Raw genomic sequence first — 25,643 nt, 5'->3', positions numbered from 1 at the left:
TGTATTTCCTCTTTGGAAAAATGTCTATTTAAGTCTTTTGCCCATTTTAAATTGGGTTGCTTCTCTTTTATTGTTGAGTTGTATGGTCTCTTTATATAACATGAATATCAAACCCTTGTCAGATATGTGACTTCCAAATATTTTCTCCCATTGAGTAGGCTGCTTTTTTACTTTCTTGACAAAGTCTTTTGAAGAACAAAAGTGTTTAATTTTTATCTAATTTTCTTTTGTTGCTTTTGGTTTGGGTGTAAAGTTTCAGGAACTATTGCCTACCACAAGATATTGAGATGTTTCCCTACATATTCTTCTGAAGTTTTATGGTTGTAGCTTTTATATTTAGGTCCTTTGCCCATTTTAAGTTAATATTTGTATAAAGTGTGAGATAGGGGTCCTCTTTCTTTCTTTTGGCTATGGATATCTAGTTCTCCCAGCACCATTTGTTGAATAGACTGTACTGCTCCAGCTGGATGGGTTTGGCTGCCCCATCAAAAATCACTTAACTTTAGATATGTCTATTTCTGAGTTCTCAGTTTGGTTCCATCTGTCAGTTTATCTTTATGCCAGTGCCATGATGTTTTTACCACTGTATCTAAGTTATATGCTTTAAAGTCAGGATGAAAGTCCTCCAAGTTTGTTCTTTTTTTTAAAGACAGTTTTGGCTATTCAGGGCCCCTTACCCTTCCAAATAAACTTCATAATTAGCTTTTCCATTTCTAAAAAAGGGTTGGGATTTTCATTGGGATTGCGTTGAATCTGTAAATTAGTATGGGTAATACTAATAACTAAATATTAGTATTCCAGTTCATGAACATAGAATGTCCTCCCATTTATTTAGGTCTTTGATTTCTTTTAGCAATGTTTTGTAGTTTTCTGAATATAGGTCTTTATGTTCTTGGTTAAGTTTATTCCTAAATATTTGTTTCTTTTAGCTGCCATTATAAATGGAGTTCTTTTTTTCTGACATCCTCCTCAGATTGCACATCAGTATTGTATAGCAATATTACTGATTTTTAGCTATTAATCTTGTATCCTGCTACTTTGCTGAACTTGTCCATTAGTTCTAGTAACTTTGTTCTAGATTTTTCAGGATTTTCTAGATACAGGATCAAAACATCAGCCAATAGCAAAGGTTTTACATCTTATTTTCCTATGTGGGTGCCATTTATTTCTTTTTCTTACCTAATTGCTCTAGCTTAGAATGTCTAGCACAATATTGAATAACAGTGGTGACAATCCTTGTCTTGTTCCCAGTCTCAGCAGAGAGCTTTTTTTTTTTAAGATTTATTTATTTATTTATTTATTTATTTCTCTTCCTTCCCCCCGACCCCGATTGTCTGTTCTCTGTGTCTGTTTTGCTGCATCCCGGGGTTTGAACCGCGGACCTCCCATGTGGTAGACGGACACCCTAACCACTGGGCCAAGTCCGCTGCCCGAGAAGCTTTAAATAATTTGTTGTTGATTACAATCTAGCTGTGGGTTTTTTATTTATACACTGTAATATGTTGAGAAATCATCCTTCTATTCCTATCTTTTGGAGTGTTTTCATCAAGATAGGACGCTCTATTTTGCCAAGTGCCTTTTCTTCATCAATCAAGAGAATCATGTGATTTTTCTTCTTCAATCTATTAATGTAATTTATTACACTAATTGATTTTCTTGTGTTGAAAAAACCTTGCATACCTGGGATAAAGCCCACTTGATCATGGTATATAATTATTTTAATGTGCTTTTGGGTATGGTTTGCAAGTATTTTGTTCAGGATTTTTGCATCCGTATTCATTAGTGAAATTGGTCTGTAATTTTCTTTTTTTCATAGTACCTTTATCTGGCTTTGGCCCTCGGGTGATGTTGGCTTCATAGAATGAGTTTCGTAGCATTCTTCTTGTTCAATTTTATGGAGAAACTTGAGCAAGATTGGTATTAGATCATCTTTGAATGATTGGTAGAATTCATCTGTTTAGTCATCTGGTCCTGGACTTTTCATTTTTGGGAGGTTTTTGATGGCTGTTTTACTCTTTACTCATGGACTGGTTTGTTGAGGCCTTTTAGTTCCTCTAGGTTTAGTGTAGGTAGTATTTTTCTAAGAAATTGTCCATTTCATTTACCTTGTCTAGTTTGTTGGTGTGCAGTTGTTCTTAGTATCCTCTTATGATCTCTTTATTTCTGTGGGGTCAGTAGTAATGCCCTCCCTTTCATTTCTGATTTTATTTATTTGCATCTTCTCTCTTTTTCTTTGTCAGTCTATCTATGGTTTGTTGATTTTGCTGATCTCAAAAAACCAAATTATGGTTTTTCTTGATTCTATTTTTTGTTGTTCTCAATTTCATTTATTTCTGCTATGATCTTATTATTTCTTTCCATGTTTTGGGTTTAGTTTGCTCTTCTTTTTATGGTACCTCCGGACATGCATTTCGTTCTTCAATTTTAGTTCATTCTTTTTAATGTAAGCACTGTGCGCTATAAAATTTCCCCTCAGCACTGCCTTTGCTATACCCATGGGCTTTGTTATGCTGTGTTCTCATTTTTGTCCATCTCAAGATATTTACTGATATCTCTTGTGTTTTCTTCTTTGACCCATTGATTATTTAAGAATATGTTGTTTAATCTCCATATATTTGTGAATTTTCCTTGTTTCTGTTCATTGTTGATTTCCAGCTTCATTGGATTATAATCACAAAAAGTGCTGTGCATAATTCCAAACATTTTAAATTTATTGAGACCTGTCTTGTGACCCAACATATGGTCTATTCTGGGGAAGGATCAATGAGCACTTGAAAAGAATGTATATTCTTCCATTTTGGGATGTAGTTCTCTATAAATGTCTGTTAGGTCTAGTTCACTTATCATATTATTGAAGCTCCCTGTTTCCTTATTTATCCTCTGTCCAGATGTTCTATCCAATATTAAGAGTGGTGTACTGAAGTCTCCAACTATTTATTGTAGAGACATCTGTTTCTCCTATCAGTGTTACCAGTGTGTGCCTCATGTATCTTGGGGTGCCCAGGTTAGGTGCATAAATATTTATTATAGTTATTTCTTCTTGGTGAACTGGTCCTTTTATTAATCTATAATGACCTCCTTTATCTCTTATAACAGCTTTGCATTTAAAAATCCATTTTGTCCAATATTAATATCATTACTCCAGCTCTTTTTTTGTTTGTTTGTTTACTATTTGCATGGAATATCTTTTTCCAGCCTTTCGATTTCAGCCTGATTATGCCCTTACATCTGAGGTGAGTCTTTTTGAAACAGCACAGATGGCTCACATTTCTTAAATCCATTCTGTTAGTCTATGTTTTTTAATTCAGTAATTCAATCCATTAACATTCAATGTTATAAATGTAAAGGCATTATTTACTTCATCCATTTTATTCTTTGGCTTTTTGCTACCATAGCTTACTATTGTCTGTCTTTTTACCTTCTAAGTTACTAGTAATCTTCATTTCTATACTCCTCTCTAAGTCTCTCTTCCTTGTTTTTTTCCTTTCAGGCTGTAGCACCCCATTTCACATGTCTTGTAAATCTGTTATCTTAGTGTTTGTCTGTGAAGATTTTGAACTCACCCTCACTTTTGAAAGACAGTTTTGCTGGATAAAGAATTCATGGTTGGCATTTTTCTCTTTCAGTTCCTTAAGCACATCATGCCACTTTCTTCTCACCTCCATGGTTTCTGATGAGAGATTGGTACTAAGACTTATTGAGGTTACCTTGTATGAAATGTGTCACTTTTCTCTTGCTGCTTTCAGAATCCTCTCTTTGTCTGGTATTTGTCATTCTGAATAGTAGGTGTCTTGGAGTAAATCTATTCAGATTTATTCTCTTTGAAATGTGTTGTCCTTCTTGGATATTGATATTTATGTCTTTCATAAGGGTTAGGAAGTTTTTAGTCATTATTTCTTCAACTATTCTTTGTGCCCCTTTTCCATTCTCTTTTCCTTCTGGGACACCAGTAATGCATATGTTTGTGTATATTGCATTGTCATTCAATTACCTGAGAATCTCTTCCATTTTTTCCATTATTTTGTTTCTGTTCTCCTGTCTTTTCATGTTCAGCTGCTCAGTCCTCCAATTCACTAATTCTGTTTTCCTTCTATTCAAATCTGTTGTATATCTCTAATGTATTTTTAATCTCACCCACTGTGTCTTTCATTCCCATAGGTCTGTTACTTTACTTTGCAACCTTTTAAATTGTTTTTTATGCTCACCCAGCATCTTCTTAATACCCTTTATCTCTTTAGTTATATTTCCCTTCAACCCCTTGTGTTGATTTGGGAGGTTTGTGTGGTTATCATTGGTTAGTTGTCTTCAATCCTGAGTCTCATCAGGATTGTCCCTTTGACTGCACCATATCTTCCTGTTTCTTAGTATGGCTTACAAGTTTGTGCTGTGTTCTAGGCATCTGAATATGTTGGTGAATTTACTCTGATGGTCAATTTCCCTCTCTTGCCTAATTTTGTTTCACAGTTTTTCTTTGATTTTTGGCTCAACTTATTCTAAGACTTTAAAATTGCCCAGCTTAAGTTATCAAAATAGGACCAGGGACTCAGTAATGGGGCACAGATTCACTCCAAACTAGTTGGAATAAAAGACTACTAAAGGCAGATTTTCTCCTCATTGTTTCCTAGCCAGGCAGCAGATGGTGATCACTGGTGATCTTTCCATGGAGGTGTCTCTACCTCCACTTGCCAGTGATTCTGGTCTGGCTAGAGATTCAAAGCGGGCTCTCCTGGCCAAATTCACTGAAGAGAAAGCACTCTCCACCCTCTGCTGTACCGTCCCTCTTCCCAGGGAGGAAGATGTCTGTTCCCCTTTCAACTGGCTGCAGTGGGCGACAGGTTTTTTCCAGACTGTTTACTGTGGACGTGGGAGATGGATGCTGTTTTGGCCATGGGGGTTAGTAATGCACAGCTTTTGTTTTGGCTTCTTCATTTCACTGTTCCTCACCCTCCTGGAGTCCTCTAGAACTCTCCTGGTCTTCAGATCCCAATGCAGTTCCTTAGACAGCTTTTTTCCTTTCCTCTCTTGTTTTTTGGAGAAAGTTGAGGCTTACCTACTTAATCTGACACCATTTCCCAGATTCAGGTAAGGTTTTTTTCCTCCATGAAAACAGTTAAATGTTATTGACAAATGTCTCTCCATCCCCAACCCCTACTAGGTAGCAATTTCATCCCTGTGAGAGATGGGAATTAGGTAAAATAAAGGCATGCCCTTTTTGGCAGTACTTCAGGGAGTTATCAGATAGATACAACCAAAACAATAATATCTTTGAAAATATGCTATAGAAAGTCAATTCTGTTCCCTTTGGCACTAGAAAATGTATTGTGGAGTGGGGACTGGGACCAGAGTAAGTTAAAAAGGCCAGAAACAGGAAACAGATGTGGCTCAACCAATTGGGCTCCAGTCTACCACACAGGAGGTCCAGTGTTCAATGCCCAGGGCCTTCTGGTGAGGGCAAGCTGGTCCATGGAGTGAGCTAGCCCATGTGGAGTGCCGGCCCATGTGGGAATGCCACCCCATGCAGGAGTGCCCTGGGGTGGGAATGCCACCCAGTGCAGGAAAGCTGCCCTGTGCAGGAGTGCCGGCCAACGTGGAGAGCTGGTGCAGCACGATGATGCAACAAGAGACACAGAGGAGAGAAAGTAAGACGACGCAGCAGAACAGGGAGTTGAAGTGGCACAAGAGAGTAATCACCATCTCCCACTCTGGAAGGTCTCAGGATCGGTTCCCAGAGCTACCTAATGAGAACACAAGCAGACACAGAAGAACACACAACAAATGGACACAGAGAGCAGACAACATGGGGAATGGAGGGGGACAGAAATAAATAAAATAAATCTTAAAAAAAAAAGCACCACAAAGCTCTTACCAAGTCAGCTGTTTTTTTTTTTCTTTATTAAGCATTCTTCCTGGTTGCTATAAACTTTTGATTAGTTTCCAGAATTCAATAAAAGTTGATTCTGACGGTTTTTGCCAGTTTACTTATTGCTTTTATGGAGAGATAGACTTTTGGAGTTCCCTATTGTGCAATTTTTGCTGTTATTTCTCATAACTACTACATTTTTCACTCAAAATCTATTATGTATATGAATATAAGAAAACTATATTGCTTTTGGTTAAAATTTGCCTGATAAAACATTTTATATCACTTTGCGTTCATTCTTTCCTTAAAAACAGTTGTATTTTAGGTATAACTTTATATAGCTGGACATTTAAAAAATAGTCTAATGTTCAATTTAAGCCTGAGAAGTTTTTTCACTGGTAGGTTTAATCTTTTACTTTTATTGTGATTGCTAAAGTATTTAATTTTATTTTTACCATATTAATTTGTTTTATGAATGGAAATGATTTCCTTCTTTTTTACTTTCCTGCTTTATATAGGATTGAGCTTTCTTTTTCTTTAATCCCATTTGCTCTTTTGAAAGTTACACTTGAATTTTTTGTTCTTTTAATTGCTAGTACCAAAACATTTGTGCATTAGAATCACCTGGATGACTTGTTAAAGCACAGGTTTCTGGGCTCCACCCCCAGAATTTCTAACTCAGTAGGTCTGGGGAGGAACCCAGGTATTTACATTTCTAACAAGTTCTCAGCTGATGCTAATGTTCCTACTCTGAAACCACACTTTGAGAGCCACCAGGAATTGGTGGTTTCTTTCCGTGTTTGCCATCCAAATTAAATTCTAGCATCTACAACCAATACCACTTCTGAGTTGGGCTTATTGTTTTGGAATTCCCTTAATTTCTTGTTAAATTCGCTCACACTCCTACTGGCTCAGTCATGCATTAATGTTTTGTTTTGTTTTTAAATTTGTTTTTACCTAGTACTTTTAAGTGTGCAATACTTAGAGAAGTTTTTTCCCCACCATTTAGTCCCATAATATTGCCAGGAACAGAGATGGGGTTTCAATGTCTCAGAGTAGAATTCCCCACCCCCTGCCTCCACCCTCCACTGAACTCTAAGCAGAGAAACTTTCTTGCAGTGTCCTTGGACTGGTAGCTGGAGTTTTTACGGTCTCTTTTGTACGAAGGTAAAGTCCTTGTAGAGACCTAGCTTTAAGCAGGAATTTAGCTCTTTGCCTCATTTGAACCCAAGGCCCCGTCTCCTATCCCTGAGATGTGGTTCAAACTCCAGCCTTGGGGTCAGCTGGTGGCTTCCCATGCTAGTGAATATGTTTATTTCCACACCTCAGGTTTCTCTTTTGAGTTTGGACATGTTGTAGACTTTTATGGGGGATTTATTTACCCAGCATTTTTGTGTGTTTAATGGGATAGGGGAGAGGAGCTTTGTCCACCTTACTGTACACTATAGTTTCTTCAGTTGTCATCTGGCAGGGAACCTAGGGCATAAGGTCAAAAAAGGTTTGAGAGTCAGGAAATAGGTGGTTAAGAGAATCCCATTATCGAGAACCTAAACCAAAGGAGTTGGAACTTGGTAGCCACAAGTGTGGTTAACACCAGAGAGCCTACATAGTGCTAAAGGAAAGTAATTGAAGAACAGGAAACCTGCTGGTGTTGGATAACATTATAAAAGGGATTGTTGTGGGGTTTAAAATTCAGCCTGTACTTCAATTTTTGTTAGGGCCAGTCCATTCTCAAATGCTTTTATGTTATTAAAGATTTAAAATACCTTTCTCTTTTGGAAACATTCTTTGCTCAAATACTGACTTTTCCTCCTTAGGTATGCGTTGACAACATACTGTGAAGATTATGTTTCACCATATAGTTATCAGCCACTTGTGAGTATACGAGGACTGAAAATCTGTATTCTCATTCTTTTTTTTAAAGTCATATCCCCATTTGTTTATTTTTCTTCTTTATTTTCTTTTAAATATACATTAAAAAAATGTGAGGTCCCGATATACCCCCCTCATCCCACTCCTCCCACATCAACAACCTCTTCCATCATCGTGGCACATTCACTGCACCTGGTGAATATATTTTGGTGCACTGCTGTACCACATGGACAGTGGTCTACATTGTAGTCTACATGCTCCCCCAGTCCACCCAGTGGGCCACGACAGGACATACAATGTCCAGCATCTGTCCCTGCAGCACCACCCAGGACAATTCCAAATCCTGAAAATGCCCCCACATCATATCTCTTCTTCCCTCTCCCTACCATCAGCAGCTACCGTGGCCACTTTCTGCACATCAATGCTACAATTTTTTCCATTACTAATCACAGTAGTTCCACAGTAGAACACCAGTAAGCCCACTCTAATCCATACTCTATTTCTCCATCCTGTGGACCCTGGGATGGTTATGTCCAGTCCCCCTCTACATCAAGACGGGGCTTAGATTCCACGTGAATGATGGGTACAATTCTTCTGCTTGCAGTTGTAGGCACTCTTTGCTCCCTGGTGTGGTGGTTGACCTTATTCACCTCCCTGTTAGCTGGCCAGAGTCAGGAGGTCATCAGAGGGGTAATGCTTACGCAAGTCTCAGCAGGGTTCCAAAGACAGCCAAAGTAGATACAACCCCAGGTATTGGTTCACCTGAGGGCTACAGAGACCCACAGATTCTATGGTCATGGCAGATGACTCTGGAGTTCACTGCCTTGTCAGTTGTTCCTACTTTGGTGTTTGTGTCCCTGAGTGTGATGGAGTTGGACTCAGATATGACCTTTCTACACATGCCTCTTTTGTTACTTTTACCGGACCTGTGGTTGGTGTTGGGATTGGTGTATACTCAGGAGACCTGAATCTCTGGACTGTCCATGTCGCAGCCAAGCCCTGAGCCTCAGCAGACTTGCAACTCCTACCCTCTGGTTTCTCATTCTTATTTATGTTTTTAAAATGATTCTTTACAGCTAATGTAAATACTCAAGCTTGGGAAGAAAGAAGAAACTGTAAGGATTTATGATGTGTTTTATTTATTTGGTGCTATTAGCAGTTTGTGAGAGCCAATAAGAATGTTTTATGACTATGATTTATTTTTGGAAGTTTATAAATTTTAAGGAGAAAATATTTTACTGTCCAAAATGTATCAATTACTTTCTTCTTCACCATGCTTTATTGTCCCATTTTCTGACTTTAATTTATATGGAATAAGAACCTACCTTTCTACTCATTTATGTTGCATCTGCAATAAAAGTAAGTGGTTAAATTTAGCTCTGGGAAATGTGTATATTGATCAACAGATGTCCAGTTCATAACGCAAATGCATTTGTACTTAAAAAATTATGCAACAGGAACAAAACCAGGCTGCTTCCTATTAACCTTGTTTGGCAAGTCTTAACCAGAGCAGTAGACATGAACTAGAAATAAGAGGTTTAATTATTGGGAAGAAGAAAAAAGTCATATTTGTTTTCAGATAGTATGAATATCTACTTAGAATAGCCAAAATATTAAACATAAAAGTAATTAGAATGAATAAGATCATTTAGAAAGGTGACTGAATACAAAACAAATATACCAAAGACAATTGCTTTCCTTCTTATTAACACTAAGTTAATAAACTATAAAAGAAAAAAGCATAAGAAATTGCTAGAGCAACACAAATCTAAAATTCTTTTATGAGAAACATTTTACCAAGATTAGTAAAAGAAGATGCAGTAGTTTGTCTCCTAAGATGGTGGTCCTTCTTGTTGGCACATGCTACTCCTCCATCAAGAGATGAATATTCATTCAACCCTTGAATCTGGGCTATAAAATGGCTAATTTGATCAATAGAACACAACAAAAGTAACCCTGAGCCAGTTACAAGCTTAGATTTTAAGAAACTGCTTCTGCCACTGCAAGCTCTGAGCCACCATGTAAGAAATCTAGGCTTCTCTGCTGGAATTAGAGGCGGTATGGAGAAATACTGATGAGCTGACTTGTGAGTGAAGAAGTCATTTTGGACTTTCAGCCTCTCTCCAGATGCCATCTGACCAGCTATGCCAAATTAACCACTAGCAACACAAGCAGTGTTTCATAGTAGGAAAGAGAAGAGGATGCATCTGTTTAGCAGTAATTCCCCAAACAACAGAATTGGCTTGTCTTACAATTGCAATCATATAAAAGACCTCAAAAATAAGATAATTAGATTGTTGTTTGAAGCTACTAAATTTAAAATATATATATATATTTATTTTATATATATATTTATTTGTTGTATAAATATATATATATTTATATACCAAAATATAACTAAAGCAGAAATCTCAAATAAAGGAGATTTAGATACCATTTTAGGTATCACCATTTAATTATAAATTAATTATAAATTAAATTCATAAATTGAATATAGTTACAGTCAAAACCTTAATGGATTTTTTTCTATCAGAATTCTGAGAGCCTAAACATTATTTGAAAGAAAAAGCAGATGAGAATAACTAAAAGTTTTTTGAAAAGGTGGCATAGCCAAATTAGGGAAGTAAAGGATTCATGACATCACCTTTATAATATGTTATATACTTATTTTTTTATTGAAAAAAATTAAAACCATAAAATACAAATATCTTAGTTTCTGGATTAATATGCCTAATACATAAAGAACTAATATAAATTATTAAGAAAAATGTTAATGACCTAATAGAGGTATGAGCAAGGGTCATATATAGACAATGTGCAAAGTTGGAAATGTAATTGACTAATAATTATTACCTAATTTACAAATAATTAAATGCGAATTAAAACAATATTTCTTTACAATTAAATTGGCAATATTTCTTTTTTTTTTTTTTTTTTAAAGATTTATTTATTTATTTAATTTCCCCCCCTCCCCTGGTTGTCTGTTCTTGGTATCTATTTGCTGCATCTTGTTTCTTTGTCCGCTTCTGTTGTCGTCAGCGGCACGGGAAGTGTGGGCGGCGCCATTCCTGGGCAGGCTGCTCTTTCTTTTCACGCTGGGCGGCTTTCCTCACGGGCGCACTCCTTGCGCGTGGGGCTCCCCCACGCGGGGGACACCCTTGCGTGGCACGGCACTCCTTGCGCGCATCAGCACTGCACACTGCCAGCTCCACACGGGTCAAGGAGGCCCGGGGTTTGAACCGCGGACTCCCATATGGTAGACGGACGCCCTAACCACTGGGCCAAAGTCCCTTTCCCGGCAATATTTCTTAAAATAATAATACTCAGCAAGGGAGAAGATGGTATAAGATGGGCACTTTCATCTTTTGCCAGGCATGTTGTAAATTGTTATTATTTTTCTGGAAAGGAACTGGCAATATGTATCAAGATATTTCACTATGTTCATATGCTTTTTCCTAATATTTCCCTTCTAGGAAATTTCCCTTGGGGATAAATTTAATGTAAATATACTCATTATTGAGTTTTTTAATTGTGAAAACTTGGAAAGTTACCTAAATACTTAATATTAGAAGTATCAATTAAATAATTATAATATATGATGAGCTATAATACAGTCTTTAAACTGTACTCAGACAATTCAAAGTGACTTGATAAATCTTCATTTAAGGTTAAGAAAAACGTTAAGACACTAAATTGCATGTATATTTTATCTAAACTGTGTAAAAATATAGAGAAAATGAAAAATTGAAGGAATTGCTAAAATGCTAGTAAAGTTGGCACTAAATGGGGGGATTCTGGGTGATTTTCTTTTTCTTTACACCTTTTAGAATTTTCCAGTGTAACAAACATGATCATTTATAATCAGAAAAACCACGAGGAAACAAATATTATATAAAAATTCATTTCAGACCCATTTCCTTATCTAGGGGGATTTGATTCTGTCTCTAAACAAAATGAAGTCATAAGACAAATAATTAAAACTCACTAAATTCAAAGACTAATTTCCCAAAGCTATAAATGTAAAGGCAGTAGGATATAGTCTCAGGGCACATACATCTCTAGCCATTGTGGTATGTATTTGTGCTTTTATAATGCTTTAACTTTTTCAGCATTATTTTAAATATTTCTCATGTTTCTTGTTTCCATATTAATGGCACAGAACACCAGATAGTTTGGTCTTATTTACAGAGTTTTGTTCATTGACTTCTAACTTTCATGCCAAATAAATTGATTTTTGAAGCATGTTTCCATCACTTTTTCTAGCACCTCCATTTAATGAATACTTGCATTACATTGTTATACAGTATACATTGTAATATTTGCTTTACATTATTATAATCTTTAATTAATTATATAATCTTTTAAAAATCTTTAATAACAGTGGATGTTTAAATAACGGCTCCATAGTGTCTGAACTCTGACATAGAAATTGCATGCACACAGACAAGTGTATGATTCACAAAATATTGACAAAGGAAGATATTTGTTTATTTGCTAGAGACTTCACCAATATGGCCTTAGCATAAACATAGTTCATTCAGCCCCACTGCCTTTGCAATTGTGCAATTCTTGATGAAATTTTAAAATATTTGGATTAATATTTTTTCAAGTTTTGTGCATGAATTAAGACTTTATTAATTTTTATATCAGGGTGTTTTATTTTTACTTAACCCAAATTTATATAAAAAGGGACAGCATTGTAGGAAGTTTAAAGGAAATGCATATTATCACCTCATAGTTCCAGCCATAGGTAAGGTAAGGAAATAGGTAAGGAAATTCAGACAATTAGGAGACAAATGAAATGTAATTTTAAGTTGTTTCTTCAGAACTCTGCCTCTTAAGCTGGATGTTTATTATGGCTTGCCCTAATTTCAATTTAAGATTATCTTGGGGATTGAATCATGCCTCCACAAAAGAGATGCTCAAGTCTTAATCTGTGTTCCTGTGGGTATGAACCCATTCATAAATAGGATTTTTGAAAATCCTGTTAGTAGTTAAGATGCGACCAAACTGAATGCAGACAGGCCTTAATCCTTATGACTGCAGTCTTTATAAGCAGAAAAAATTCAAATAGACAGCAGAAGCCAAAAGTCAGCAAAAACCAGAGAAGCAGATACAAGGAAAGATGCCAAGTGATGGAGGATTGCCTGAACTCTGCAGACTCTGGGAGAAAATTAGTCCTGCCAATACCTTTATGTTGGACTGCTAACCTCCCAAACCATGGGGCAATAAATCCCTGTTGTCTGAACCAAGCAGTGTGTGGTATTTGTCATGGCAACACTGGCATACCAAGACAAACACCTTTTCTTTAAATCTTCCCCATCCTTCTCCCAAAAAACCAGAACAGAGAAAAGTGTAGAGAAGAAGAAAAAGTGCAAAGATTGGTCCAAGGCTGGTTGTTTATAGAGTATGTGAAACATTAGGACAAAGGAACAAACGAGCCGAGATTGATGGTGGAAAGTTAACTGAACATACACAGTTGATGAATTAGGAAAACTGGCAAACTCAGGAATTTGAAGTATCAAGGGATTGAAAATGGTGATAAAAAAATCAAACAAACATGTCAATAGTGGAGGTCTGAGAGAGTTAGGAAAATAGGAGGTAGTGATCAAAGGAGGTATATTGGAATTTATTATTTCAGAGATAAAATAATTCTGGTGAAAGACAGAATCAAGGGTGTGGCCTGGGGAGTTAGTGTATAGAGTGAAATAAAGGCATTGATTTGAGAAGGTGAAGGAATAGTAAATCAGAGTGGTTAGATCCTAAATATGGTGGCTGGAAATCAACCAGCAAGATGGCAGAACAAAAGGGCGGAGTGATGACTGAGCTCTCCGTGAACTTAGAAAAGTGCTTTGGAGGTTGATGGTTCCTCCCTGCCACACCCTCTTTGAGTGGATCTGGTTGGTCAGAATCAAGTGTGAAGCCCTATTTTTGTTTTCTTAAATAGAGCGGCCTTTAGAATCATCTTTCTAGGCATATGGGAATCTTTAAACCACAAAGTGTTGCATATCCCAGTCCATTCAGGGTAGAAAGCTATGGAAGTTTTTAATGGAGAAGTATGTTTAAAGTTGGCATGCCTGCCCTACAGTCGGGGCTCTATGTACTGGTTTGGCCTAGTGGTTATTTAAATAGTGATACTTCTTGCTGCTTGGAAATTAGCAGTGTCCTTGAGACCCCCAGGACACCCTGAGCCTGAGCAGCCCAACCCCTCCTCAGGAATCCCTGGACCCAAGGCTGAATTATGACTTTTATGGCTCCTAAGCACATTTGTGGTCTTGGATCCCATCTTCCAAAAAACAATACTTAAAAATTATTTTTACAGATATGTTGTTATGAAGATAAACTCCAGGCTGAATTATATGCATTGTTTAAAATTCTGAAAAAAAAAAAATTAAAACCTTTTAGTGGGTCCCTAAAAGTACTGTGGCCATAGGCCCTGTACTTCCAGTGCCTAATGGCAAAGCCAGCCCAGCCTGGGCCTCCTAAAAAGTTTAACACCGGGATGAGCTGGGGCCTCTAGGACTTGCTGTACTGATTGAGAAATACTTTGAGTATTATCCCAGACCTAAATGCATCTTAGCTAGGAGTCAGAGGTGGGGATGGAGGCAGCATCCTTAGGAGACTTTTTATTGTTTAATTAGGCTCATTCATATTAAAGAAATTCCCAAAAGCATGAAATTGCCTTTAGTTTTTTGATTCCTAGGAAGGGCTGCCTACTAGGTGTTTTAAATGAAAGAGACAAGAAAGAATAAGTTGCTGAAAAACGAACGTAGGCCCAGAACAGGGTCAAGGCTTAGTAGAAAGCGTCACATCTAAACTACATTAACTTTGAATTCAAGCACTTCTTAAGGTCCTTTCGTTATATCTTTGCTCTATTCTGTGCCGCCATTACTTTGCATATTCATTCCACAGGTGAAAATCCTTCCTTCCCTCCTTCCCTCTCTCCCTCTCCCTTTCCCTCTCCCTCTGTCCATCCCTCTCCCTCTGTCCATCCACCCCCCCCTTTCTTTCACTAAAAGTTGGTCAGCATAAATCTGGTTGCATGAAATAACCTTGTATACGCCTTGTAGTTTGTCTTTGCAAAATTTAAATGTTGAAAATTTAAGGCTGCATTTTGACTAGGTAATGCCCCAAGCTCTATACATGTCTTCATTATTTTAATTTTAGTCCACTTTTTTCCTTTGTACTATACCTGAATGTATCTATTTTTAATTTTCTCATTTTTGTCCTGTTAATGTTCTGGCTTGATATCCATTAACAAAGGATACTGGCAATTTGCCAATTATGCTTATGGATTTTACGTACTAATGACTGAAATGAAATGAGAGTTTTAGATTCTTTTGCAAATGAGTTATTAGTAGGGAGTAGAATTAGAGGAAAGGGAAGGGGGCTATACCTGATATCTTTGATTCCTGTTCTAATGCTGCTAATGGAGCAAACTTCTATTACTTAGGTTGAGAAGGAGCCTGCTCTTTCTGAACCTAAATTTCATACCTGAAAGGTGTTGTACATATGGATGTTGACCTTGCATGTATACATGCATGTAAATTTGGCTTTGTGTCTTAGAGGCTAATGATTCTAGGGTTCTGCAGTAATAAGGGACCAAATTTCCTAGGCCTCAGATTCAACCTCAGGATCTACTGGTTCATGTAACTCCACAGGGCTTCCACAGCTTTCCCAGTTGTTTGATGTCCTAGGAGTTCCTTCATTGGGTAGAATATACAGTTTCTGGTACGTGAATAGAAGGAAAGAAGGGAGGAAGGGAGGAAAACTGGAGAAAAAAAAAAGCAAGGGAAAAGAAGGGAAGGAAGTAACATTTACTGAGTATCTACCATGTGCCAGACCCTGGCTTACTTATCTGCCATGTATTAGCTCACTTAATCCTCACCTGCACCTGAACTTCCCTAGGAAACTAACCCTATTAGAATTTTACACTGATGAACCTGCGTTCCGTAGAAGTTAAATACTAGTTATAACACAGTGGATGTACCTAAAATGAATCCAGGTCTGACTAGGTTTTTAGCTACTTCACACAAACATGACTCAACAACTATGTACTCAAATTTTGAAGGCTTTGGTCTCCTCATCTTCAGAATTAATTGTTTGGATTGAATGATTTTTTAAGAGCTCTCTGGGTTTCAAATTCAACCCAGTTTGATTTGATTTTGTTTGATTCTATCTCATTGATCCCGTACCACTCCAATAGCTATTTATTTATGACCAAGTAATCTTTTGAATAAAGACCTTGGCAGGTATTTACTTCAAGTTTTCAGGCATGTATTTCAAGTGTATATAATTGAGAAAGACTTTTATACATGAGTTACACTAAAAATAATGAAGCAAAATATCACAAGCAATCTATTTTTATATCTACTTTCATTCCATCCAATGTGACATTCACATAAATAAGCTTGCTGCCTTAATGCCCTCTTAAGAGTAAATAGAATACCCCAAATGAGCATAGTTATAGAGGCATACTAGGAAAGAATGGTCTTTGCTGTACCAATGCCAGGTGGCTAATAGCTATCTTTCATGGTAGACACAAAGTTAATTCTCAGTGACTGATTTGGCCAGGAAACATACCCCATCATGCATTTTTATGGCTGATCTAGGTGAAGGAATTGAGATGCTTTTAAATTATCTTATAATGTTAATTTAGACAGAGTTACTGATGTTACAGAAGGCAGGCTAAAACTGAAAATAACCTTGAAAAATAAAACTACCAAAAAAAAGTAAAATAGAAAATTTTTCTTACCATGTATGTATTAATGTCCTATCCATAAAAGGCTACTAATCATATAGAATTTCCACTATTGGAAGGTAACCTTCTGTAACATAAACAATAGCAACTCTTTTCTTGTTGTTCAAAAATCTTAAGACTATGTCTTAAAATTAAAACTACAGAGGCAATTTCTACAAATAAAATAATTATCTAAGTAGCTAGGCTATGACAATAAAGCTACAACTATTTTGAGAAGACTATCAAGGGCTATGCACTTGGCACCTCTATTTTAATGCTTCAAATAAGGGCCTCCCCCCTTCCCTCCAGAAACAGGATCATCATAATAAAAAAAGGCTTAAATAAAAAGGATAATAAGAAATATAATCAAAGAAGAGCCTTTCTTCCCTTTGAGTGGAGGAAGTTTGGGGGAAACTGGGTAATGAATGGGAATATGCTATTGAGAAAAATGTTCTTTATCTCTGTTGTCCAATATGGTAGCTACTTGTCACATATGACTGTTGAACGAACATTTGAAATGTAATTAGTGTGACTGAGGAACTAAATTTTAATTTTGTTTAATTTAAATTAAGTAGCCAAAATACTGTACATGGCAGCACAGGTATAGAAGAATATTATACCCAAAAATGTTATTGGCGATTGTTTCTAGTAGGGCATCATTGAATATTGATTTTCCCTATGTTCTTTGTTCTTGTTTACATTTTTATAATAAACTTTATGATAAGAACAATAAAGCTTTATTTCAAAAGAAAAAAATGGGCTAAGAAACCTTAATGTACCTTTTATTCTAACAAAAGCTGCTTAGAGTAAGTACATTGCACACATGGGTTTGGTGGTGGGGTGGTGGAGGTTGGATGTTTGGGGAGTAGCTTAAGAGCAGGATGTCCACCATTTAAAGATACACTGGTACACTGTACTGATGTAAGTGGTAAAACTATCTTCAGTTTGTCCTTCCTAATGAAGGACCCACTCACCAAGAGGCCCCTGCTATGAAAACCTCACTTTTTTTTCTATGATCTGCTAAAGAAAAAGAAGAAGAAAGAGAAAGAGGAGAAAAGGAAAAGAAAGCTTTCTTAACCTTAGGGCAGATTTTCTTGATATTGACTGTCTGCTACACCTCTAGTGGTTCCTGTTTCCGCAGGACCAATTTTTTTCCCTCAGCATTCCCTTCCCTGACACTCATTCCTCCTCACATTTTATCATCATGTTTTATTTCACTTCCTCAATTCTTCACTGAAACAGCATACTCAAAGATGCCTAGTGATGGATGCTAATTTTGGAAGTGTTTTCTCAGGCCTTGTTCTCTGTGATGCTTCTTTGGCTACCACTGCGTTCAACCTCTGCCCTATTCAGAACCTATGACATTGCAACTCTCTATTTTTACCCCTCCTTTTCTATACTTCATGGCTTTTTAATGGAATCAATATGGGTGGCCCCAAATTTGGGCCCCAGATCACTACTCCTCTCATTTTACACAATCTCAGAGGATTCACTAACTCCTGTGACTTGGCATAACTTTCTTTTTGGTAAATTTGTACTTTTGTACTATTTCAAACTTAAAGGAAAATTTCAAGAATTCCCATATAATCTTTACCCAGAGTCTAATTGTTTTTATTTCAGAGTAGTTTGTAGACATGCTGCCCTTTTACCCCTAATTTGCTCAATGTGTATTTCCTAAGAACAAGGACATGTAGCCATGTTACAGTTTTCAAACGTAAGAAAATGCAGTACAATTATCAAATTCTCAGCCCATATTAAAATATCATCCATGGTCTCTCTAATGGCCTTTCAAGTTCCTTTTTCCTGCCACTGATCACTGTTGTGCATAGACACCACCTCCCAAACAAATATTTTGTATTGATGTCATCTCAAATTAAAAATGTTCAAAAAGTGACTTATCACTTCCCCCCAAAACTATTCCTCCCTCATCTTCTTGTCTTTCTTATTCTTTTTTTTTTGTGAAGATCTGAAATTTTATTCTTTTTTAATAAAAATAATTATTTTTAAAGAAGTTTAGATTACATAAATGTCACATTGAAAATATAGGGAGTTCCTGTATACCCTACCCACTTCCCCTCCCACACTGCCCCCCATTAACAACATCTTTCATTAGTGTGGTACATTTGTTACAATTAATGAATGCATACTGAAGCATTGCTACCAAGCATGGTCTATGGTTTACATTATGGGTTAGACTTTGCACTGCACAAGTTTTTTGACAAAATGTATAATGGCTTGTATCCATCATTGCAATGTCATGAAGAAAAATTTCAATGCCCCCAAAATGCCCCATGTTATACCTATTCTTCTCTCTCCCTCCCCTCAGAACCTCTGGTGGCCACTGTCTTTGTATCAATGTTACAAGTTCTTCCATTACTGGAATAATTATAAGTCTACTTTAGTCCATAGTTGCATTCCCATCTTATGTTTGTTCATTCCTCAAACTTGAGGATTTGGGGATGGTGATATCCACTCTGTTTCCAATTGAGAGGGGTCTTAGATTCGACAGGGCAGATGGATGGAACTATCTTGCTTGCTGTAGTAGATTCTATCTGTTTTTTTTGTTGGACATTACCTATCACTATCCTTTTGTTGTTGTTCTGTGTGAGTCTGATAAACTGGAGAGTAGGTGTTGGCTGAAACTGCTAAGATACAGGGCTCAACCAACATATAAACAGCCAGAAGATTTAAGTCTCTGGGACATATATTCAATGGGGATAGTGCTAATTATAGGTTCAAATAAAAGAGGCAAAATAAACCATGTGTAGGAAAATTATAATTGAGTCTCACTCTGATACTTTAGAGAAATAGGTTATCACATATTTCAAGGTAAGGCCCACTGAAGGGGTACCAATTTTGTAGGGTTATCTGCCTTACCTATAGTATCTAGGTGTCTCTAGAGCCCTCAGAAACAAAATGCACGGTTTACTGCGGCAGTCAATGAGATCCTCCTGAGATGCATATAAGCATAATCTCTGGAATCACCTCCCAACTCACTTTGAAATCTCTTAGCCATTGAAACTCATTTTCATTTAAAATTACCCTCTTTTGGTCAAGGTCTTTTTCCAAATGTATTGCTGGTTGGCTCTTAGTAATAATTCCTTGGTGCCAGGGAGGCTTATCCCCTGTAGTCATGTCCCATGCAGGGGGGGGGAGTTAGTGAGTTTATATGCTGAGTTTGGCCTAGAGGGAGGCCACATTTGAGCAACAAGGGCTTTCAGGAGGTACCTCTTAGGCAATATATATTACTGGGCTACATTTCCATTTCACAAGAACAAGGTTCATTAGAACAAGTATCAATATTAAGGGCCTGGCATATTGGTCTCTCCTCCTTCACTAGGCACTGCCCATGTACTCTAGAGATTCTTGTCACTCTATTAGAGATTGTAGCAGGGATCCCCAGGATGGGGGCTCAATTCCTCCAGGAAATATCTGTGAAGACTTGTCTGCAGGGAGGGCTCTCTCATCTTCTTGTCTTTCTTATTCTTTTTAGAGGTGTTGTAACTCTTCCAGTCATCCAGTTTTCAAACTATGAGTCATTTCTGGTTCTTTTTCACCAATTAACCAATTAATTCCTCTAAGTTTTTCCTTTGACAAGTCTTTTCTAGTCTGACTTTGCATAAGCCATGCTGCTGTAGTGCCCACCCCTCATACACCTCAAACAAATTCTTTCAGTTACCCTCATTGATCTGAAGGGCTCAGAAAAAGTTTGCAGTGTTTTTTCCTACTTTAAGTGAACTTTGCCAGTACTCAGGGTCTGGTAGCACCAGAAAAATGAGCCAGCAAATAACAGCATGTGCTAATTCATTAATCTGTTTCTGTATACAATTTCTAAATACTACTTCTCACCTCCACTAAATAAATGCTGAATAAACATTTAAATATTATGTTAGGGTGTTGAAAAAGTAACAATAGTCTGTAATTCATATGTGCAGGAAAAAAATGTGTCTGATAACAGCCTTCTTCCTGCACCTACAACCAGTGGGAAAACACGAAGTCTTCAATTTAAACATCAGTCTGATTTCATAATTTAAATAGCCCCTATAGGGAGTGTGAAATGTCTCTTGGAAAAAACTCTCACTTTTTTAGAGATTCTCTCCCAACTGCTGTGTGCAAAAAAGAGCTAACATCACAGACCTAAGATGGCCATCCTTAGAAACAGCTGCTTACAAGGTTGGCCCTTGGCTAAAATCTGAAAACTTGAGTTTTGTGAGGATTTCCACCTGTAAGAATGGCACACTGTGCCTAAACTGTTTGTTTGAACAATATGGTTTATGCTGAACACTTGCTTTCCTTCTGGGAGCCTAGAATTTTAGTATGTGGTATGCAGAGAAAACCTATGTGAACAGCCCTCCTCCCCCCAAAAAAAAAACAAAGAACAAAAGAAAACAAAAACTCTGGGCACTGAGTAATGAGCTTCCTTGGTAGACAACTCTTCACAGATCTTTCCTGGAGAAATTGAATACACTCTGTTGGACTCCACTGGGAGAGGATTCTGGAAATTTGCTCCTGGTTTCCTCTAGACTTCATCCCATATGACTTTCCTTGTGCTGATTTTGATTTCAATATCCTTTCACTGTAAAAAATCTTAGAGCCACAAGTACAACTATATACTGTATTCTGTGAGTCTTTCTAGCAAATCACTGAGCCTGGGATGGTCTTAGAGAATCAGAGCAATCACTGCTTTTCTCCCTGTGACAGGCTGTATTTTCCAAAAATGACGCTTCCAACTCATATTGTTGACAATGTTATTTCGACACTTTTCCCTTTGAGAGGCAGAGTCTATTTTACCTCCTCTGGAATCTGGGTGAACTGTGAATACAGTGGAAGATCTTTGTGAGATCTGAAGCTAGATGATAAAACACTTCCTTCTGGTTCTGTTTGTGGGATTCTCAATCTCAGAACCCAGTCACAATCCTGTACAGAAGCCCAAGCAGGCACATGGAGAGGCCCTGTTTAGTTGATCCTGCCAGTAGCCCCAGCCAAGGTAACAACAGCCAGCCAGTGTCAACCATCAGACGTTTCACCAAGATGATTTCAACCCCCCACCCCCGAGTCACCCCCAGCTCCCAAGTCTTCCTAGCTGAGGCTCCCGACATTGCAGAGCACAGGGAAGCTGTCTTCACTATATCCTTTCCAAATTTCTGACCCAAAGAATCAGGACGCATAATCAATTTGTTATTGCTTTATAGTACTATGTTTGGGGTGATTTATTATACAGCAACAGTAAATGCAATTCTCCCTAAGATGGCGTCTGGGTATATGGAAGGAATGATGTGACTTAGTATCCTGATGCCAGAGGGAAGAGTAGAGTTTTAAGTGTGGTGTTCTCTGCCTATTCTGATCTCGGAGATGATATCCTTAGTCTAATTCATTGCTATATTTCCTGCTGGCATTAGTTGCTAAAGTCTGTAGATGTTGTAACTGGCAGTCTTTTCTTTCTCTCAGGGCTTGGTTAGAGTCCAGATGGCATTCCCTGTGTGTCTCTGCTTCATTTCCACTTTCATAGGCACTTTAGACTCGTAGAAGCTGTCTGTGGCTCCCACTCAGCTCCAGCTCCAGTATTTAGCTCTTCAGCCCTTGTTAGTAACCCCATCCCACCACTTGCAGACTTTCAGCTATTTCAGGGTCTTGTCTGTGCCACAGGATATGTAACATGGCTGAGGATCGATCAATCTCAGAGCCTCCCTCTGTCTGACCACAGCGCTCAACTAGCTTTGGCACGGCTACTCCCCAGGTAAATGAAAAGGCAGCTTGAGAGGTGAAATCTTTCAAGAGTTCTCAGTAGGGATGGGGATTCAGTTCCTATGCCTTTCTGCCATTGTTTTCGTTTATCTAATGCACTTTTCTCTATTCAGTTCAAAGGTACTCCCCTGATTAAATCATAGACATGGGAATATTGGGATACACATTGGCTCTCTATGCTGTCCTGCTTCCCTTCTTCTCTATTTTCCCCTTCCCACCATCCCCCAGTACACAGTTTTTCACTTATTTCTCGCCATTTCAACTATTGGGTAAATCTTGATGGCAAACATGTATTTTCTACACATTTGGAGAACTCTATGATCTGTGTCTTCCAGGCTTGGTCATTGATTTTTTTTCTAACATTTTACAGTTATAGGCTGGATTATAAGCCTATGTCTTATTGAAAATCCTCTTTTGAATGGTAGAAATTGCACATGACTTTGCTCTTTGATTGCATTTTTCTGAAACAAATTTTAATCACTCTGCGTTCTCTCCTCTCCTCTGTTCCCCTGGCAACCACAGGTCTACCTTTTGGTTCTATGGATTTGCCTGCTCTGAACATTTCATACAAATGGAATCATACAATACGTGGTCTTTTAGCATAATGTTTTCAAGAGCCATCCTGTTGTAGGATGCATAAGGACTTTATTCCTTTATATTACTGAATAATATTCCATTTTATGAACATACCACATTTATTTATCCATTCATCACATCAGTTGATGGACATTTGAGTTGTAGAAGATTAATTTTAATCACAGTTCCAGAAACTAGTCCTTTGCACATCCAGTCTTTAGTACCTTCTGCTGCCAGAATTATTCTACCAAACACCACATTTATTCACGTCACATGCTTCATCAAAATCCTCCTCTCTGCCTGTGGAATGCTGAAGGAACACATTGGCCTGGTATTCAAAGTCCTCTTCAGTTCAACTGCAGCTAGGAAGGAGAAGATACTGCCTCCCTCTGAGCAGGGCACTTTGGGCCAGTAATGCTCAAATGTCATTTAAAGGTCTTCTCCTAAACCAAAAGTAAAACAAAACAAATGAACAGACTCCAACAACTAAATGCAAAAACCTATGTAGCTTTAGGATTTGATTGGTTATACTTCTTTTCATCTCTTAATTTTTAAGAGTTTAGTGAGGGTGCTGAAGAGACAATGGGTTTTAAGTTAGAGAGATCTAGTGTGAACTTATTAATATGGCAGAGTAACTTATTAATATTTTTGGTGTTCTTTAATTTCTCTCCTGAGATCTTAAGCAAATGACTTCATCTTTCTTATCTTTAAAGTGGGACTAATAATTCCTATCTAGAACATTGTTATGGATTAAAAGATATAAATATTCAATTCTGTGCCCAACCTGTAATAGACATTCAATAAATGGTAGACATGATAATATTGTTATGGTTGAACATATGGCTAACTTTTCAGTTGAAAATAAAGCTAATCTAAGATTAAAACTATTTAGGTGTCCTTTCATTGTATCACAGTTTAGGCGATCTAATTTCAATATTTTCCTAGTGCTTTAATATTATTACCAATTTAAAACATAAAATAGGTCATCAGTTCAAGCACTTTATGTTCCCTGTCTGTCATCAGCACTGGTGTAATCCTTTCCTTTGGGAAATGGTCAGTGATAGTGCCTTTTTTTATTACAATAGGGACTTTAATGAAGTCCAGAGGATAAATGTCTTAAACATTATACTGTGTTATGCTGAGGTAAATTTCTTATAGGAACCAGTTTTAGGGTTTGGCATACACCCTTGTCCTAGGAAGCATGACTTGATAGTGATTATTAAAGACATAATTCAAGATGTTATTCTTCAGAATGATTATAACTTATTTTAATAAAGAAGTGTTGAATGGTAGTTAAATTGTAATTGTTTTGGGTTTATTTAGATGATAATAAAATTTAATTTGTTCTTTAGGCTGTATAATTATGGTTTGGAAAAATTTTACAAGTATAATAATCTATCCTGTTTTTAGTTTTATAAATAAAACAACAGTGACCTAGATTCCTCTTTCACAATTAGAAGGGTTTGAAAATGCAATAACTATATTTTTATTGAGTGTTTGTTATATTGAAGAATTTAATCAATTATTTCAAACTTAATCTTTCATCTTAATAAGAATAGTACCTTAAAGGTCAGCTTTTGCTGGTCACTGCTTTCTATACATCCAATCATTTGATGTTCTTTTTCTTTTTCATAGGATTATCCCTGTCAACATGATTATTCGATAGTCCACAGAAAATGTCGTTCTCAGTTCACAGATCTAGACGGCTCCAAAAGATTTGGCATCAACACTTGGCATGATGAAAGTGGGATTTATGCTAATTCATCTGTAAAACACAAAATCCACTCATTAACTAGTGGTCCTATTTTCCCCTTTTTAAAATAATGTATGGAATCAGATTTTCTGTGTCTAATGTATGAATAATGGAAGTAATGGTTGATGATTTTCCATTTAATGAATGCAGTGGAAATGATATTGTAGTAGGTTCCTTCAAACTCAAAATCTTATATTCTAGACATTCTATTTGTGTAGGCTACTTCAGTGTTTCCCAAAATTTAGTAGTGAAGTGCTGAGGGCATACAACATGATTCTAGATGGTACTTGAAACTATATTTTATTAGTTTTAAGGCCTGTGTATTTAGTTTTTTTATTAGAGAAGTTGTAGTTTTACAGAAAAGTCATACAGAAAATAGAGTTCCCATATGACTCCCCCTCCCCCCCCACATACATTGTTTCCCCTATTATTAATATTAACACTTTCCATTAATGTGGTAACTTTGTTACAATTAATGAAGGGATATTATTATAACTGTAGTGTTAACTATAGTCCATAATTTACATTAGGGCTCTCTGTTTGAGTTGTACAGTCCTATGGGTTTTACAAACATTTTATATTCTAATAGCATATATATACATATATATAACCTAAAACTTCTTACTCTTAACCACATTCAAATATATACTATTCAGTGGTGCTAATTACATTCACATTGGTGTGCTACTATCACCACCATCTATTACCAAATGTTTCCATCATCCCACACAGAAATTCTGTACCAATTAAGCATTAACTCACTATTCACTACCTCCATCCAGGTCCTTGGTAATCTGTATTCTAGTTTCTGATTCTATAAATTTATTTATTCTAATTATTTCATATCAGTGATCTAATAAAATATTGGTACTTTTGTGCTTGGCTTATTTCACTCAACATGATGGCTTTAAGGTTCATCCATGTTGTCACATATAGCTGAAATATATTGCATTGTATATAATATACCATATTTTGTTTATCCATTCATCCGTTGATAGACACTTGGGTTGCTTCCATTTTTTTAGCAATTGTGAATAATGCTGCTTTGAACGTTGTTGTGCAAATATCTGTTCGAGACTTTGCTTTCAGTTCTTTTG

General features: G+C 36.9%; 1 protein-coding gene across 1 annotated transcript in view; it reads left to right on the top strand.

Moving 5' to 3' along the window:
• Positions 1-24,631, top strand: part of CFAP95 (cilia and flagella associated protein 95) — a 121,443-nt gene extending 96,812 nt beyond the window's left edge. Inside the window, exons 5-6 of the mRNA XM_004454746.3 lie at positions 7,678-7,735; positions 24,429-24,631. Coding sequence (XP_004454803.1) covers positions 7,678-7,735; positions 24,429-24,617 — 247 coding nt within the window. The 3' untranslated portion in view covers positions 24,618-24,631. The remainder of the gene's footprint in view (positions 1-7,677; positions 7,736-24,428) is intronic.
• Positions 24,632-25,643: the final 1,012 nt, after the last annotated feature.

Source organism: Dasypus novemcinctus, chromosome 8 (assembly GCF_030445035.2).
Source record: "Dasypus novemcinctus isolate mDasNov1 chromosome 8, mDasNov1.1.hap2, whole genome shotgun sequence".
In the NCBI taxonomy this organism is placed as follows: Eukaryota; Metazoa; Chordata; class Mammalia; order Cingulata; family Dasypodidae; genus Dasypus; species Dasypus novemcinctus.
This window is presented reverse-complemented; position numbering and strand designations above follow the sequence as displayed.